Source organism: Hemitrygon akajei, chromosome 4, assembly GCF_048418815.1.
Source record: "Hemitrygon akajei chromosome 4, sHemAka1.3, whole genome shotgun sequence".
In the NCBI taxonomy this organism is placed as follows: domain Eukaryota; kingdom Metazoa; phylum Chordata; class Chondrichthyes; order Myliobatiformes; family Dasyatidae; genus Hemitrygon; species Hemitrygon akajei.
The window spans coordinates 153,710,929-153,724,501 of NC_133127.1; the positions used below are offsets into that span (position 1 = coordinate 153,710,929).

The 13,573-nt window shown below is 42.0% G+C and overlaps 1 protein-coding gene across 1 annotated transcript in view; it reads left to right on the plus strand.

Moving 5' to 3' along the window:
• Positions 1-13,573, plus strand: part of ddx10 (DEAD (Asp-Glu-Ala-Asp) box polypeptide 10) — a 250,565-nt gene that overhangs the window by 155,429 nt on the left and 81,563 nt on the right. Inside the window, exon 16 of the mRNA XM_073043661.1 lies at positions 333-383. Within this exon, the coding sequence (XP_072899762.1) occupies positions 333-383 (51 nt within the window). The remainder of the gene's footprint in view (positions 1-332; positions 384-13,573) is intronic.

Below are 13,573 nucleotides of genomic sequence, written 5' to 3' on the forward strand. Positions count from 1 at the left end.
GCCTGTTTCCTGGAAAATGCAATTTTATGCAGCTTTCTAATCCCAGTAAGAATTGGGGCCAGAATTCCATAATTCATTTTATTTCAGAATTTAGAGTTACTATTTTTTCCTCCACCAGTTTGGCTAGATTATCACATCTTAATACACCACACCATTCAAACCTCAGGGGAAATTTTCAAAATCACAACAGCAAATCAAAATTGAAGCGATTCTTGATACCTGGGGCTGTAAAGAAACAGAAATTGCTTTATAAGGAAAAAATAAATTAAACTTTAACAATTGATATTTTATGATTCTAGGAGTTCAACTTGTCAATTTCATCTTTTTTTAAGGTAAAGAGGCTTAAGGAAAAAGCAGCAAGAAAGGCCACGAGAAGGAAAGATGTAAGTATTTTACTTTTGTGTGTTGTGAAAATTCCCTTCAGAGACAGGAAAAGTATTCAAACACAGAAGAATATTCTATACAAGGCAATTGCTAAACTGGTATAGCTAGTTCAGCTTTACTGATTTGATATCTACATGATCTTCAAGTTAAGTATTTGTAGAGTACCAGAAACTAAACTTATATTGTTCAAACTTCCTTATTATTGATACCTAAATGTGTACTGGCTGTTTTAAATAATTCCTTTAAAACAAAAAGTTGTCTTTTTGTTTACATTTTGGAATTGTTTCCAAATTAATTAATTGCTTAGTTTTGCGTAATTTAACTCTAAACTATATTACTAGCATCTTAGTTCATAAGGTGCACATTGATGTTCCAGTTCCTGCGGTTCATACTCACTTTGTTCTACCAGAAATGGTTAATTATTCCAATGTTAGTATGTGTGTAAAATTGTATTCCCTGTGATGTTGGGTAGTAATTACTCAATTTTAGTATGTGTGTTCCCTATATTGGATTGGTTAATTTCTCTTTGATGTTTTAAGTGGCACCTCATTTTCACTGAGGCTTTGTTGCACATTTTGGATTAGCAAGATGAACCTTTAGAATCTAAGGAGGTAGAATTGTGTTGGCAAACCAATAGATTCAGTAAATCCAAGACTTTTAACAATATTTTATTGTGATTGTCACTTGTTAAATGCAAGTTCAGTTTATTTTGCATTTGAGCTCGAAGCTGTCATGGCTTGAAACCTTCTGTAAGGTTTAGTAGGGTTTTGTTGCATTATGTAATTTCAATATGTATAGATTATTGTCATTGGATATTGTTTCATACTGGAATTACTGTCAAGTAGTATCTATGTTGATATAACTGCATTCACTTTGTAAAGTGGTTTAATGTTCATTGTTGGAGACATGCATGATAAATAGAAGTAGATGCAGGCCATTCAGTCCATGGCTGATTATCTACCTCGGCAGCATTTTGCAGTACTATTGTCGAGTTCCTTAATTCCCTTATTGTCCAGAAATATATTGATCACAATTTGAATGAACATTAAGACTTGGCTTCCATGGTCATCAAGGGTAGAAAAATTCCAAAGGTTCTTCACCTTCTGAGGACATTTTCCCTTGGCCTAATTGACCAACAGATTTCCTTCATCGTTAGCCACTGGTGAAGTTCCCAAAAACTGGAATATTGTTTTGTTATTTAAGAAGGGCAGTAATGACAAGCCAGGGATCTGCAAGCCGATCAGCCTGGCACGAAACATCAGAAGTAGGGAAGTCACTGGAGGGAATTCTGAGGAACAGGATCTAGTAGCATTTGGAGACACTGAGTCTGATTACAAGGAGTCAACCTGGCTCTGTGCATGAAACATCACATGTGATGAACCTTTTAGAGTTTTTTGAAGAGGTAACCAAAAGGCTTCTACAAGGACCCACATGGCAGGCAGGTTAAGTCACAAGGAATCCAGGATATGCTGGTTAAATGGATTCAAGATTGGCTTGCAGGTAGTAAGCAGAGGGTGATGGTTGAAGGACTAGTAGAGTGCTACCATGGTTGCTGTTAGAACCCTTGTTATTCATTATTTATATAAATGATTTTTGACACAAACACACAAGGTTTGATATTAATGTTATGGATGACACAAAATTAAGCGTTGCTTGTGAAGAACAGATCAGTTAGAGAAGTGGGCTAAGAAGTAGATTTCCAGTTATCTGGATTTCAATGCAGATACTGCGTGGTGATGCATTTTTGAAAATCAAACCATTGTAAGCATTTAGCTATAAATGGTAGAGCATGAGGGAGTGCAATTGACAAGGACTTAGGAGGACAAGTGCACGGTTTGTTGAAAGCAGCATCGCAAGTAGACAGTGGTGAACAAGGCTCTTTGCACACTTCATCAATCAGGGCATTCAGTATAGGAGTTGGGAAATGGTGTTGCAGTTATGTAAGTCGTTGGTAAGGCTGCACTTCGAGCACTGTGTACAGTTTTGATCACCCTGTTATAGGATAAACTCAAAAGAGTGCAGAAAAGATTTGAGGATGTTGTCAGGACCAGAGGACGTGGTTATGGGGGGGGGAATTGACTAGCCCAGGTCTTTATTCTGTGAAATCTAGCAGAATGAGGGATGGGACTTGTAGAAATGTTTAAAATCGATAAGGTGGGCAGTTAGTCTTTTCTCTAGGTGAGTCCAAAACTAGGAGGCATAGGTTAAAGGTAAAAGGAGTAAGATTTAAAAGTGACCTAAGCATCACACTTTTCCATGCAGAGTGTGCTGACTATATGGACTGAGGAAGTGGTTAAGATAGATCCAATCACAGCTTTTAAGAAACATTTGGATGGGCAGGGCTCAGAGGAATAGGGGCTAACCACAGGTTAGTGGGACAGGTTGGATGGGCATGTTGTATCCACACTCTAATACTCTAAAGCAGGGGTGTCAAACTCATTTTAGGTCACGGGCCGGATTGAGCAAAATGCAGCTTCATGCGGGCCGGATCAGTCGGACGCGTGCGAACGCAGCTTTCGTTGCCTCCGTTTTTTCAGCCTGCTCTCATGTGTCTCAGTCTCTGCTATAACTACAAAGTGTTTCACTTTACAAATTCCGTTTCTTATGAAGAAGACTGCCGAATAAACACTAAAAACCCTGAAAACCTGGTACCTGAATAAACTCAGCATTAGCCATATCATACGCCATAGGCGCTTCGATTACTGGGGCCAGCTTTAATAGTAATTAGATATTATCTCGCGGGCCAAAGATAATTCCACCGCGGGCCGGATTTGGCCCGCGGGCCTTGAGTTTGACATATATGCTCTAAATCTATCTACACCATTCCACTGGTTTGCTCCCCTTGTGTACTCTATTGATCAAATGCTTAAAGAACTTGACAAATTTGTTAAATAATGTTTTCCTTTCTTAAATCCACGCCGACTGAGGTCAATTCTATTCTATTTATGGTGTTCTTTTACTATATTTATTGAGATACTTGTAGTATTGAAGCAATCCATTCCCTCACTACTCTTCCCATAAAATAAACTTAAAATTGTCAAACTTCTAATGTAAATGTATGTCAGTATCATTCTGTTATTTAAAGGGGAGCGAAGGCAGAGTAGTATATAAGGGCCCTTTATGAGAAATATTTCAAATGGTTGGTTAGGGCATCCAAGATGATAATTTATGCAAATATGCAAAGTTGGAAAACAGCAACTTATGAAGCAATTTATAAGGACAATTGACAGCTATTTGGCAGAGTATATTTGGTTGTATACTCCAATTGAAAGTTGTCTATGTTAACACAGAAGTTTTACACGTTGTAGTAAGTTAATCATCGAGTACAGCACAGTATTTCAGGTGCTTGCAAAACAACTGCAAGATTTAAACTAATAGCTTATGACAGTTTTAAATAATATGTATTGTTATTTTATAGATAACTGCTTATTGTATTTTCACAGTCCCGGGAGATGCGATAGTGTCTTGAATAAGCATAAACATCTTGCTGTGAATTTTGTTCTTGATTTTGCTTTCAAAGCGTGTATGATGAATGACTATGGATCTATTTTTTAGTAAATACAAGAATATTTTCATACGTACATTGATGATTTTGCATAAACCTTGCATCACCTTTTTTAAAAAAAAACTCAGTGGTAGATAGATTAAGTAGTAAATGCTATCAGTTGTTCTTATTTCTATGCTATTGGTGTGTGTGGTGATTGTTTGCTAAATAAAGCACTATTAAACAAATATTTTCTGATATATGACCAAAAATGGGAAGTAAAAGCTCTTTTTGTACTACACAATGAGAGTTATTACATAAATATAGAAGTAGGGGTGAAATACAATCCATCAGAAGTAATTATAGGCAGAAAAGCAAAACAATAAAATCTCTAAAAACAAGAGTAAATCTGCAGATGCTGGAAATCCTGGAGGGGCTCAGCAGGCCAGGCAGCATCTGTGGAAATAAGTACGATCAACGCTTCGGGCTGAGACCGTTCGGCAGGACTGGAGAAAAAAAAGCTGAAGAGTAGAGTTAAAAGGTGAGGGAAGAGAGAAACACAAGGTGATAGGTGAAACCTGAAGGGATGAAGTAAAGAGCTGGGAAGCTGATTGTTGAAAGAGATACAGGGCTGGAGAAGGGAGAGTGATAGGAGAGGACAGAAGGCCATGGAAGAAAGAAGTGGGTGGAGGACCATCAGATGGAGGTGATGGGTGGGCAAGGAGATGAGGTGAGAGAGGGTAAAGGGATGGGGAATGGTGAAGGAAGGGGGGGCATTACCGGAAGTTCAAGAAATCGATGTTCATGCCATCAGATTGGATGGTACCCAAATATAAAGTGTTGTTCCTTCGACCTAATCGTGGCCTTATCACAACAGTGGAGAAGGCCATGGATAGACATATCGGAATGGGAATGGGAAGTGGAATTAAAGTGGATGGCCAATGGGAGATCCCACTTTTTCTGGTGGATGGAGTGTAGATGCTCGGCAAAGCGGTCTCCCAATCTACATCGGGTCTCATCGATATACAGGAGGCCACACTGGGAGCACCGGACACAGTATATGACCCCAACAGACTCACAGGTGAAGAGTTGCCTCACCTGGAAGGACTTTTTGGAGCCCAGAATGGTAGTGAGGTAAGAGATGTAGGGGCAGATGTAGCACTTGTTTAGCTTGCAAGGATAAGTGCCAGAACGGAGATCAGTGAGGAGGGATGAATGGACAAGAGTCGGACAAGGGAGTTGCGTGAGGATCAATCCCTGCAGAAAGTGGGTAGGGGAGGGGAGAGGGAAAGATGTACTTGGTGGTGGGATCCTGTTGAAGATGGCAGAAGTTGTGGAGAATTATGTGCTGGATGTGGAGGCCAGTGGGATGGTAGGTGAGGACAAGAGGAACTCTATCCCTGGTTGGGAGGAAGGGGTGAGAGCATTCATGCGTGAAATGGAAGAGATTTGGTCGAGGGCAGCATTGATGGTGGAGAATGGGAAGCGTCTTTCTTTTCAGAAGGAGGACACCTCCATTCAGGAACTAAAGGCCTTATCCTGAGAGCAGATGCAGCGGAGACAGAGGAATTGAGAGAAGGAATGGTGTTTTTACAAGAAAGAAGGTGGGTGGAATTATAGTACAGGTAGCCGAGAATCCATGGGTTTGTAATAGACATTGGTAGATAAGCTGTCTCCAGAGATGGAGATCAACAAAGGGGAGGGAGTTGTCGGAAATGGACAAGGTAAATTTAAAGGCAGGGTGTCGTGATGAGGCCACACTTGGGTTGGAGGAACAACACCTTATATTCCACCTGGGTAGCCTCCAACCTGATGGTGCCGAACATGTACTTACTTTAGAAATTCTCGAGCTTCTGGTAATGCCCCCATTCCCCCTCACCTTCACCAGTCCCCATCCCCTTATCCCTCTGTCACTTTATCTCCTTGCCAGCCCATCACCTCCCTCTGGTGCTCCTCCCTCCTTTTCTTTCTTCCATGGCCTTCTGTCCAATCCTATCAGATTCCCCCCTTCTCCTGCCCAGCATCTCTTTCACCAACCAACTTCCCAGCTCTTTATTTCATCCCTTCCCCTTCAGGTTTCATCTATCACCTTCTGTTTCTCTCCCCCCCTCAACCTTTTTAATCTACTCTTCAGTTTTTTTTTCTCCAGTCCTTCTGAAGGGTCTTGGAGCATTGACTGTACTTTTTTTCCATAGATGTTGCCTGACCTGCTGAGTTCCTCCAGCATTTTGTGTGTGTGTGTGTGTTGCTAAAATCTCTGAAAAATATCAGTGGTTCTGACTTTTGGAAATGTGAAATAAATTGTTTGTAAATACTTAATCTTGAAATAAATTTTAGTTGTTCTGTTTAGATTTGATATTAAGAGGGATCTTGGGATCTGAGCAGGTTGACACTGTGGTTAAGAAGGCATACGGTGCATTGGCCTTCATCAACCGTGGGATCGAGTTTAGGAGCTGCAAGGTAATGTTACAGCTATTTAGGACCCTGGTCAGACCTCACTTGGAGTACTGTACTCAGTTCTGATCACCTCACTTCAGGAAAGATGTGGAAACTATAGAAAGGATGTAGAGGAGGTTTACAAGGATGTTGCCTGGATTGGGGAGCATGCCTTATGAGAATAGGTTGAGTGAACTTGGCCTTTTCTCCTTGGAGCAGTGGGGGATGAGAGGTGACCTGATAGAGGGGTACAAGATGATGAGAGGCATTGATCATGTGGATAGTCAGAGGCTTTTTCCCAGGGCTGAAATGGCTAGCATGAGAGGGCACAGTTTTAAGGTGCTTGGAGGTAGGTACAGAGGAGATGTCAGGGGTAACTTTTTTATGCAGAGAGTGGTGAGTGTGTGGAATGGGCTGCTGGTGGCGGCAGTGGAGGCGGATACAATAGGGTCTTTTAAGAGACTCCTGGATAGCTACATGGAGCTTAGAAGAATAGAGGGCTATGGTTAACCTTCTGTAATTTCTAAAGTAAGTACATGTTCAGCACAGCATTGTGGGCCAAAGGGTCTGTATTGTGCTGTAGGGTTTCTATGTACATTTTTTTTTGGAAATGTAAGCAGGCAATATTCTGGGCTAGGCAGTATCCGTGAATGCAGCAAATATGGTTGTTAATCTTTCAGTAAAGATGAGACCATAGAAGTTAAACATAATTTAAGTTTCAGAAGAGGGCTGGAATTTTGAGAGGAAAGTGACATTGATGAGTTGAAAGAGCTGGATGAGGAGGAGTGGTGAAAAGGCATCAATTATGCATGATGTGTCCAGAGGAGATGAATGGAAACAGAAGGGTTAATTAAAAAAAAGTGCTGCAACTGAGATTCAGACGATAAAAGCAAAACACTGTTGATGCTGGAAATCTGAAACTGAAATAGAAAATGTTGGAAATAGACTGATCAACATCTGAGAACAGGGTGATATTGAGTAATGAAAATGATGCTGTAATAAAGCACTCTTGATGGAGTGAACTGAGGTGCTCTGCAAACTGGCCATTAGTCTACATTGATTTCCAGCATAGGGAGGATTGTTTATGTGATTAAAATAAAATCCAAAGTAAGATGAGAAAAACGGTTTGATCTTCTGACAACACACACTATGCTGGAGGAGCTCGGCAGGCCAGCATAAAGAGTACAGTCAACATCTCAGCCCGACTGTGAACTGCATTTTCCAGTCCTGCTGAAGGGTCTTGGTCCAAAATATTGACTATATTCTTATTCATAGATGCTGCCTGGCCTGCTGAGTTCCTCCGGCATTTTGTGAGTGTAGCTTGGGTTTCCAGCATCTGCAGATTTTCCCTTTTGATCTTCTGACAAAGCACATTACTGTCCTGAGGAGTTAGCAATGAATTCAACAGCGTCAGAGGATTGGCTTTATCAGCCTGCTGTGTTAGTTTCCAATATACTGGTCTTATTTCAGATTTACAGCATAGCTTTTTTTCCTTTTGGTTGTTTTTATTTGATATATAGGAATAGCTAAACACATTGGATACAGCAAAAAAGGCTGTGTTCCCTGACTGTATTCTGGCAATAGTACTGAAGACTTGTGCTTCAGAACGTGACGTGCCTTTGGTCAAAATTTTCTAATAGCTCTGCATACTAGCATCTCCCCAAAAATGTGGAAAATTGTCCTAGTATGTCCTGTCTGCAAGAAGCAGGGCAAATCAAACCCAGCCAATTACTGCCCCATTGCACGATCATTAGCAAAGTGACAAAAGGGATTATTGATGGTGTATTAAGCAGTAACTGCTGGAGCTGGTTGAGTTGGCTACATGGAATCCAGGTGTGAACTCAGGAAAGCCATTAAGGGTGCCAAGAGGCAATATTGAGCCATGTTGGAAGCCCAGACTAACCAGAGGGATGCCAGTAGACTGTGGCAGGGTCTAAATGAGATCACTGGGCGCAAAGAAAAGGCTGGGAATATAAATAACTGTAGCGCTTCTCTTCTTGACGAACTTAACATATTCTACGCAAGATTCGAACAGAAGGGGAAAGTCCCGCCCCCTCCGGATGAACCGGACCTGGTGGCATTGAGATTCATCATCACTGAGGAAGACGTTAGAAGAGCCTTCCTGAAGATAAATCCAAGAAAGGCGATGGGCCCAGATGGCGTCCCGGGACGGGTTCTCTGGGCCTGTGCAAGCGAGCTAGCTGGAGTGTTTGCTGACATCTTCAACTGCTCTCTGCTTCAGTCTAAGATCCCCTCGTGTTTTAAGAAGGCAACGATAATCCCGGTGCCAAGGAAGAGTAAGGTGGCATGCCTGAATGACTACCGACCTGTGGCTCTGACATCAATTGCTATGAAGCGCTTCGAGCGATTGGTTATGGTACACATCAACCACAGCCTACCGGTCAACCTCGGCGCTTTGCAGTTCGCCTACAGGAGCAACACGTCAACAGCAGATGCCATCTCTCTGGCACTACATTCCTCCTTGGAACACCTGGAGAATAAAGAGGCATATGTAAGGCTCCTTTTCATTGACTACAGCTCTGCCTTTAATACCATCATTCCAAATAAACTGATTCCTAAGCTCCGGAACCTGGGTCTTAGCACTCAGATCTGCAGCTAGATCTTCAACTTCCTCACAGACAGGACCCAGGCTGTAAAAATAGGGGACAAGCTCTCCTCTACAATCACTCTGAGCACCAGTGCCCCACAAGGCTGTGTACTCAGCCCCCTGCTGTACTTACTGTACACCCATGATTGTGTAGCCAAGTTTCCATCAAACTCAATATATAAGTTTGCTGATGACACCACAATTGTAGGCCGTATCTCGGGTAATGATGAGTCTGAGTACAGAGAGGAAATTAAGAACCTGGTGGCATGGTGCAAAGACAATAACCTATCCCTCAACGTCAGCAAGACGAAGGAATTGGTTGTTGACTTCAGAAGGAGTAGCGGACCGCACGACCCCATCTACATCGGTGGTGCACAGGTGGAACAGGTCAAAAGCTTTAAGTTCCTCGGGGTGAATATCACAAATGACCTGACTTGGTCTAACCAAGCAGAGTCCACTGCCAAGAAGGCCAACCAGCGCCTTTACTTCCTGAGAAAGCTGAAGAAATTTGGCCTGTCCCCTAAAACCCTCACTAATTTTTATAGATGCACTGTAGAAAGCATTCTTCTAGGGTGCATCACAACCTGGTATGGAAGTCGTCCTGTCCAAGACCGGAAGAAGCTGGGTGGGTCGTGTCCTTGATTATCCTGGCAGCACTGCTCCGACATAGCCCAGCACATCACACAAACCAATCTTCCATCCTTGGACTCACTTTACACCGCGCGCTGTCGGAGCAGTGCTGCCAGGATAATCAAGGACACGACCCACCCAGCCAACACACTTTTTGTCCCTCTTCCCTCCGGGAGAAGGTTCAGGAGCTTGAAGATTCGTACGGCCAGATTTGGGAACAGGTTCTTTCCAACTGTGATAACACTGCTGAACGGATCCTGACCCGGATCTGGGCTGTATCTTCCAAATATCCAGACCTGACTTGCACTATCTTATTTTCCCTTTTCTATTTTCTAATTATGATCTATAATTTAAATTTTTATTATATTTACTTCGATTTGTACTTCAGGGAGCGCGAAGCGCAGAATCAAATATTGCTGTGATGATTGTACGCTCTAGTATCAATTGTTTGGTCACAATAAAGTAAAGTTTACAACTCTCTCCCACTTTTCCAAGCCTCTGCACTGGCTGCTGATGAAGTGCCTTAAACTCCTGCAGTGCTGGTGGTGAAGGTACTCCCAGACTGCTATTGGGTCAAAAGTTCTATGATTTTGACCCAATGATTGAAAAATGGCAGTTTACTTCAAAGTCAACTTGAAAATGACTTGGAGTAGAAATTGGAGCTCTAAGCAATCCCTGTAGCTGCTGTCTTTGACATTCCAGATTGTATATTTAACACGTAATTTGGGAAGAAATCTTGCTGTGTGGTGCAGTATATTTTCAGGCTGGTCCATTTTGCAGCTGTGGTGAATTTTGAAATAAGTGGTTAATGTGGTTGGAGTGCCAAACAATGCCAGACAAATGATGTTTTGTCCTCAAGAGTTTCTTGAGTGTTTCTAAAGCTACTGGCTACCAGGGAGGTTGAGAATGTTGCATTAGGTATATCATGACTCCTTCCTTGCAGATGGCAGAAAGGCTTTTAGGGAGTTGGAAGGGGAGTTGAGCATCACAGAATGGTGTGACTATGGCAAAAAAGACACTTTGGATGGCTTTTGCTTGAGTATTGTCCTGTTGTTGTTGGCAGTTACCATCTTCCTTTTCTGTGGAATGAAAAATTCAACGCACAGTACAATGATGGGCAGAATTCTGATGGAGAGTCAGTAATTGATGAAGCTGCTGAAGATGATTATTGATATGTTATGCTTTGCCCCTTGGCAAAATTTGCATGACTAATAACTATACCCATTTTTCAGTGTATAGAAAATTTTCTCCTTGGTTTCAATTGGCTTCAATTACTCTTGAACTCTATTTGATCAAACGTTACTTTTTGATTACTGCATTTCTCAGCTAGCCCTGGAAATTCAGCTTTTTATCCATGACTAAATCTGTAATGAAGTCTCAATCTAGATGTTTCTGATGGAACACAGACTGAGCATCATCAGGCAAGTTATTGCATGAGTAAGTGATGCTCGATGGTTCTCTTGATAACACCTTCCATCACTTTGTTGACTAAGACAACACTGAAGCTGCAGCAATAAATGAGATTGGATTCATTGAATCTTTTGTGGACCCTTTATATATGCAAACTTTTCTACATTTTTGGAATTATTCCCTGTTGTATCTACTGGAACACCTTGACAAGAGGATTTGATAATTTCAAAGCAACCTTCAGATCAAAGCAAGGACGTTATTGGGCAAATTGACTTTGCTGTATCCTGTGCACTCTGTTACAATGTTTAGATTTCTCTCATGAAAGCAGAAATAGGTAGATAGTTTTGGGGTTTCTTGTAACTTTAAGAAGAAATTTAGCATGGCAGCGATGAATAGTCAGTCGATTTCAATACTGCTTGTTGCCCAGTGTTTATTTTTCTTTCCCTTGTGTCTTCCACTTTCCCTAGACATCAACCTACTACATTAAGACTCTATCAAGACTTGCATATTAGCATGTTTAGCCTCAGCTAATTGGGGAGAGAATAACTGTCTAGTTTTTTTGATCTATCTTCATTATACATATCTCAATTCTTGAAATCTAGTTCACTTATTGTTGGTATGCTACTTCCATCCTTTATTATTTTGGCAATGTTATCTGCACATACAAAATTAGCTTTCATTTGTAAAGAAATATTTGTCTTTGCATGACTCACTAACTGCTTAATTGTCATTAAATCGACTGGACTATGGCATCTTGCAAGAATACATCACATTTAAGTCTTCCTGAACATTTCGCCATTGCTACAGAATCTCACCCTAAATAGTCAGTAAAACTCAAGATCAGCTTTAATACCCTGATTGACTCTGAAATCAATTATTACTCAGACCCTGTTTCAGCACCAAAGGTGTCTGATTCCACCTGTGATTCATCAGCAATGTCCATGTCACTTTTGCAATTGAAACGTTTGGCAATGTTTGTTACTGTTGATTGAGTGTTCTAAGTGCTAACTGAACTTCCATATCAGAAAATCCTCCAACGTCAAGAATTTGCTTGACCCAAGTGCTGTCCCATTCGTGTCAGTTCCTCTATTCTAAGGACTTTTATTTAAAATCCCCAGGCAGAAATCTTTTACCTATTCCCTGCTCTGAAATTTTTAGATTGTCATGCCTTCTTACACAACTTGCCTACAGTGCCACTCTCTATCTTCCACCTCTATTGCTGGCAGTAGCAGATTGAGCCATCTTTTCTCCTTGCTCTGAAACACAGTCCCTCAGTGCTTTACTTTGGATGTTTCTGAATAATTTCCTTGGATTCTGCATGACACTGCCTTTTCAAACACCTTCCCATGCTTTTATGGCATATTATTATTAAGATGTATTTTTCTATAGAATGACTGACATATCAATAGAGAAACATAAATTAATCTAATATTTATGCTCTAAGTTCAGATTTGAAGTTATTTGTAACTTGATATGCCTGTATAACTTATGGCCACATTTCAGCAAATATTATGCTTGCTTCAGGAAGGGCACTTTGCTATTCACTGGCAAGCTACAGGTGTCTTCAGCACAAGATCATAAGATATTGGAGCTGAATTAATCCATGTGGCCCATCATGGTTGATTTTCTTCCCAACCCCATTTTGTAACCCTTAACCCCTTTACCAATCAGTAGCCCTATTATTTTCTGTGTTAAATATATCCAATAACTTCACCTCAATGGATTTACAGATTTACCATCCTCTAGCTGTAGACTAGTGGTCACCAAGCTTTTTAAGCCCAAGATCCCCCACCTCAGCCTTAGTGAAAGGCGAGATCGACCCCAAATCGATTAGTAACACGCATGTGCACTGGGGCAGAAAAGACAGGAAGTAAAACCCCACAACCCGGAAGTAGAAATAATGTATAAACACCAGGAATACCCACCTTTTTTTGCACCGCGGACCGGTTTAATATTGACAATATTCTTGCGGACCGGCCGATGGGGGGCGGGTGTTAAACACGACGGGAATACAGCGATACTCAAAGCAGGTTCCTTATGTCCAGTCTATTCTGCAATTTAGTTTTCGCGGTTCTCAGCACTTAGCTGCTGTCCCGCACTGCTCACGTTTTTTCCGCTGGAAAAATCTCAGCGGGTTTGTCTTTAAGTGCTGGGTGCTTGGACTCAAGGTGTCGAAGCAGTTTTGAGGGCTTCATTGCCTCATCAGACAGCCTCCGGGCCCGAACTCCAGCCTCCTGTCCAGCCGCCTTGGCCAGGTGCGGCTGGTCGTGGGTGGGGTGAGAGGACTAGGTCAGGGCCGGAGGTCCCCCTACTTGGGCCGCGGCGGTCGCAGTCCGGAGAGAGCAGCCGACCAAGCGAGGAGAGTGACAGCCCCACGCCCACCCCCACCCCCCTTGTAGGATCTATCGGTCGACAAAAGTTTGTTCCAGTAGATCGCAGCGCGGTAGCTGCTCTACTACTTACGAAACCCTGAGCCTGGATTAGGTTGTCTGCGAAAATTTTAGCACTGGGTTCCCCATGAACATTCGGTGTGGTAAACAAGTTTAGAGGCTGTCCTTGCTCCAGGCCAGCAGCAACGGCACTTCCCGCCGGCCGCGCAAGAGTATCACTGCGTGTAGGCG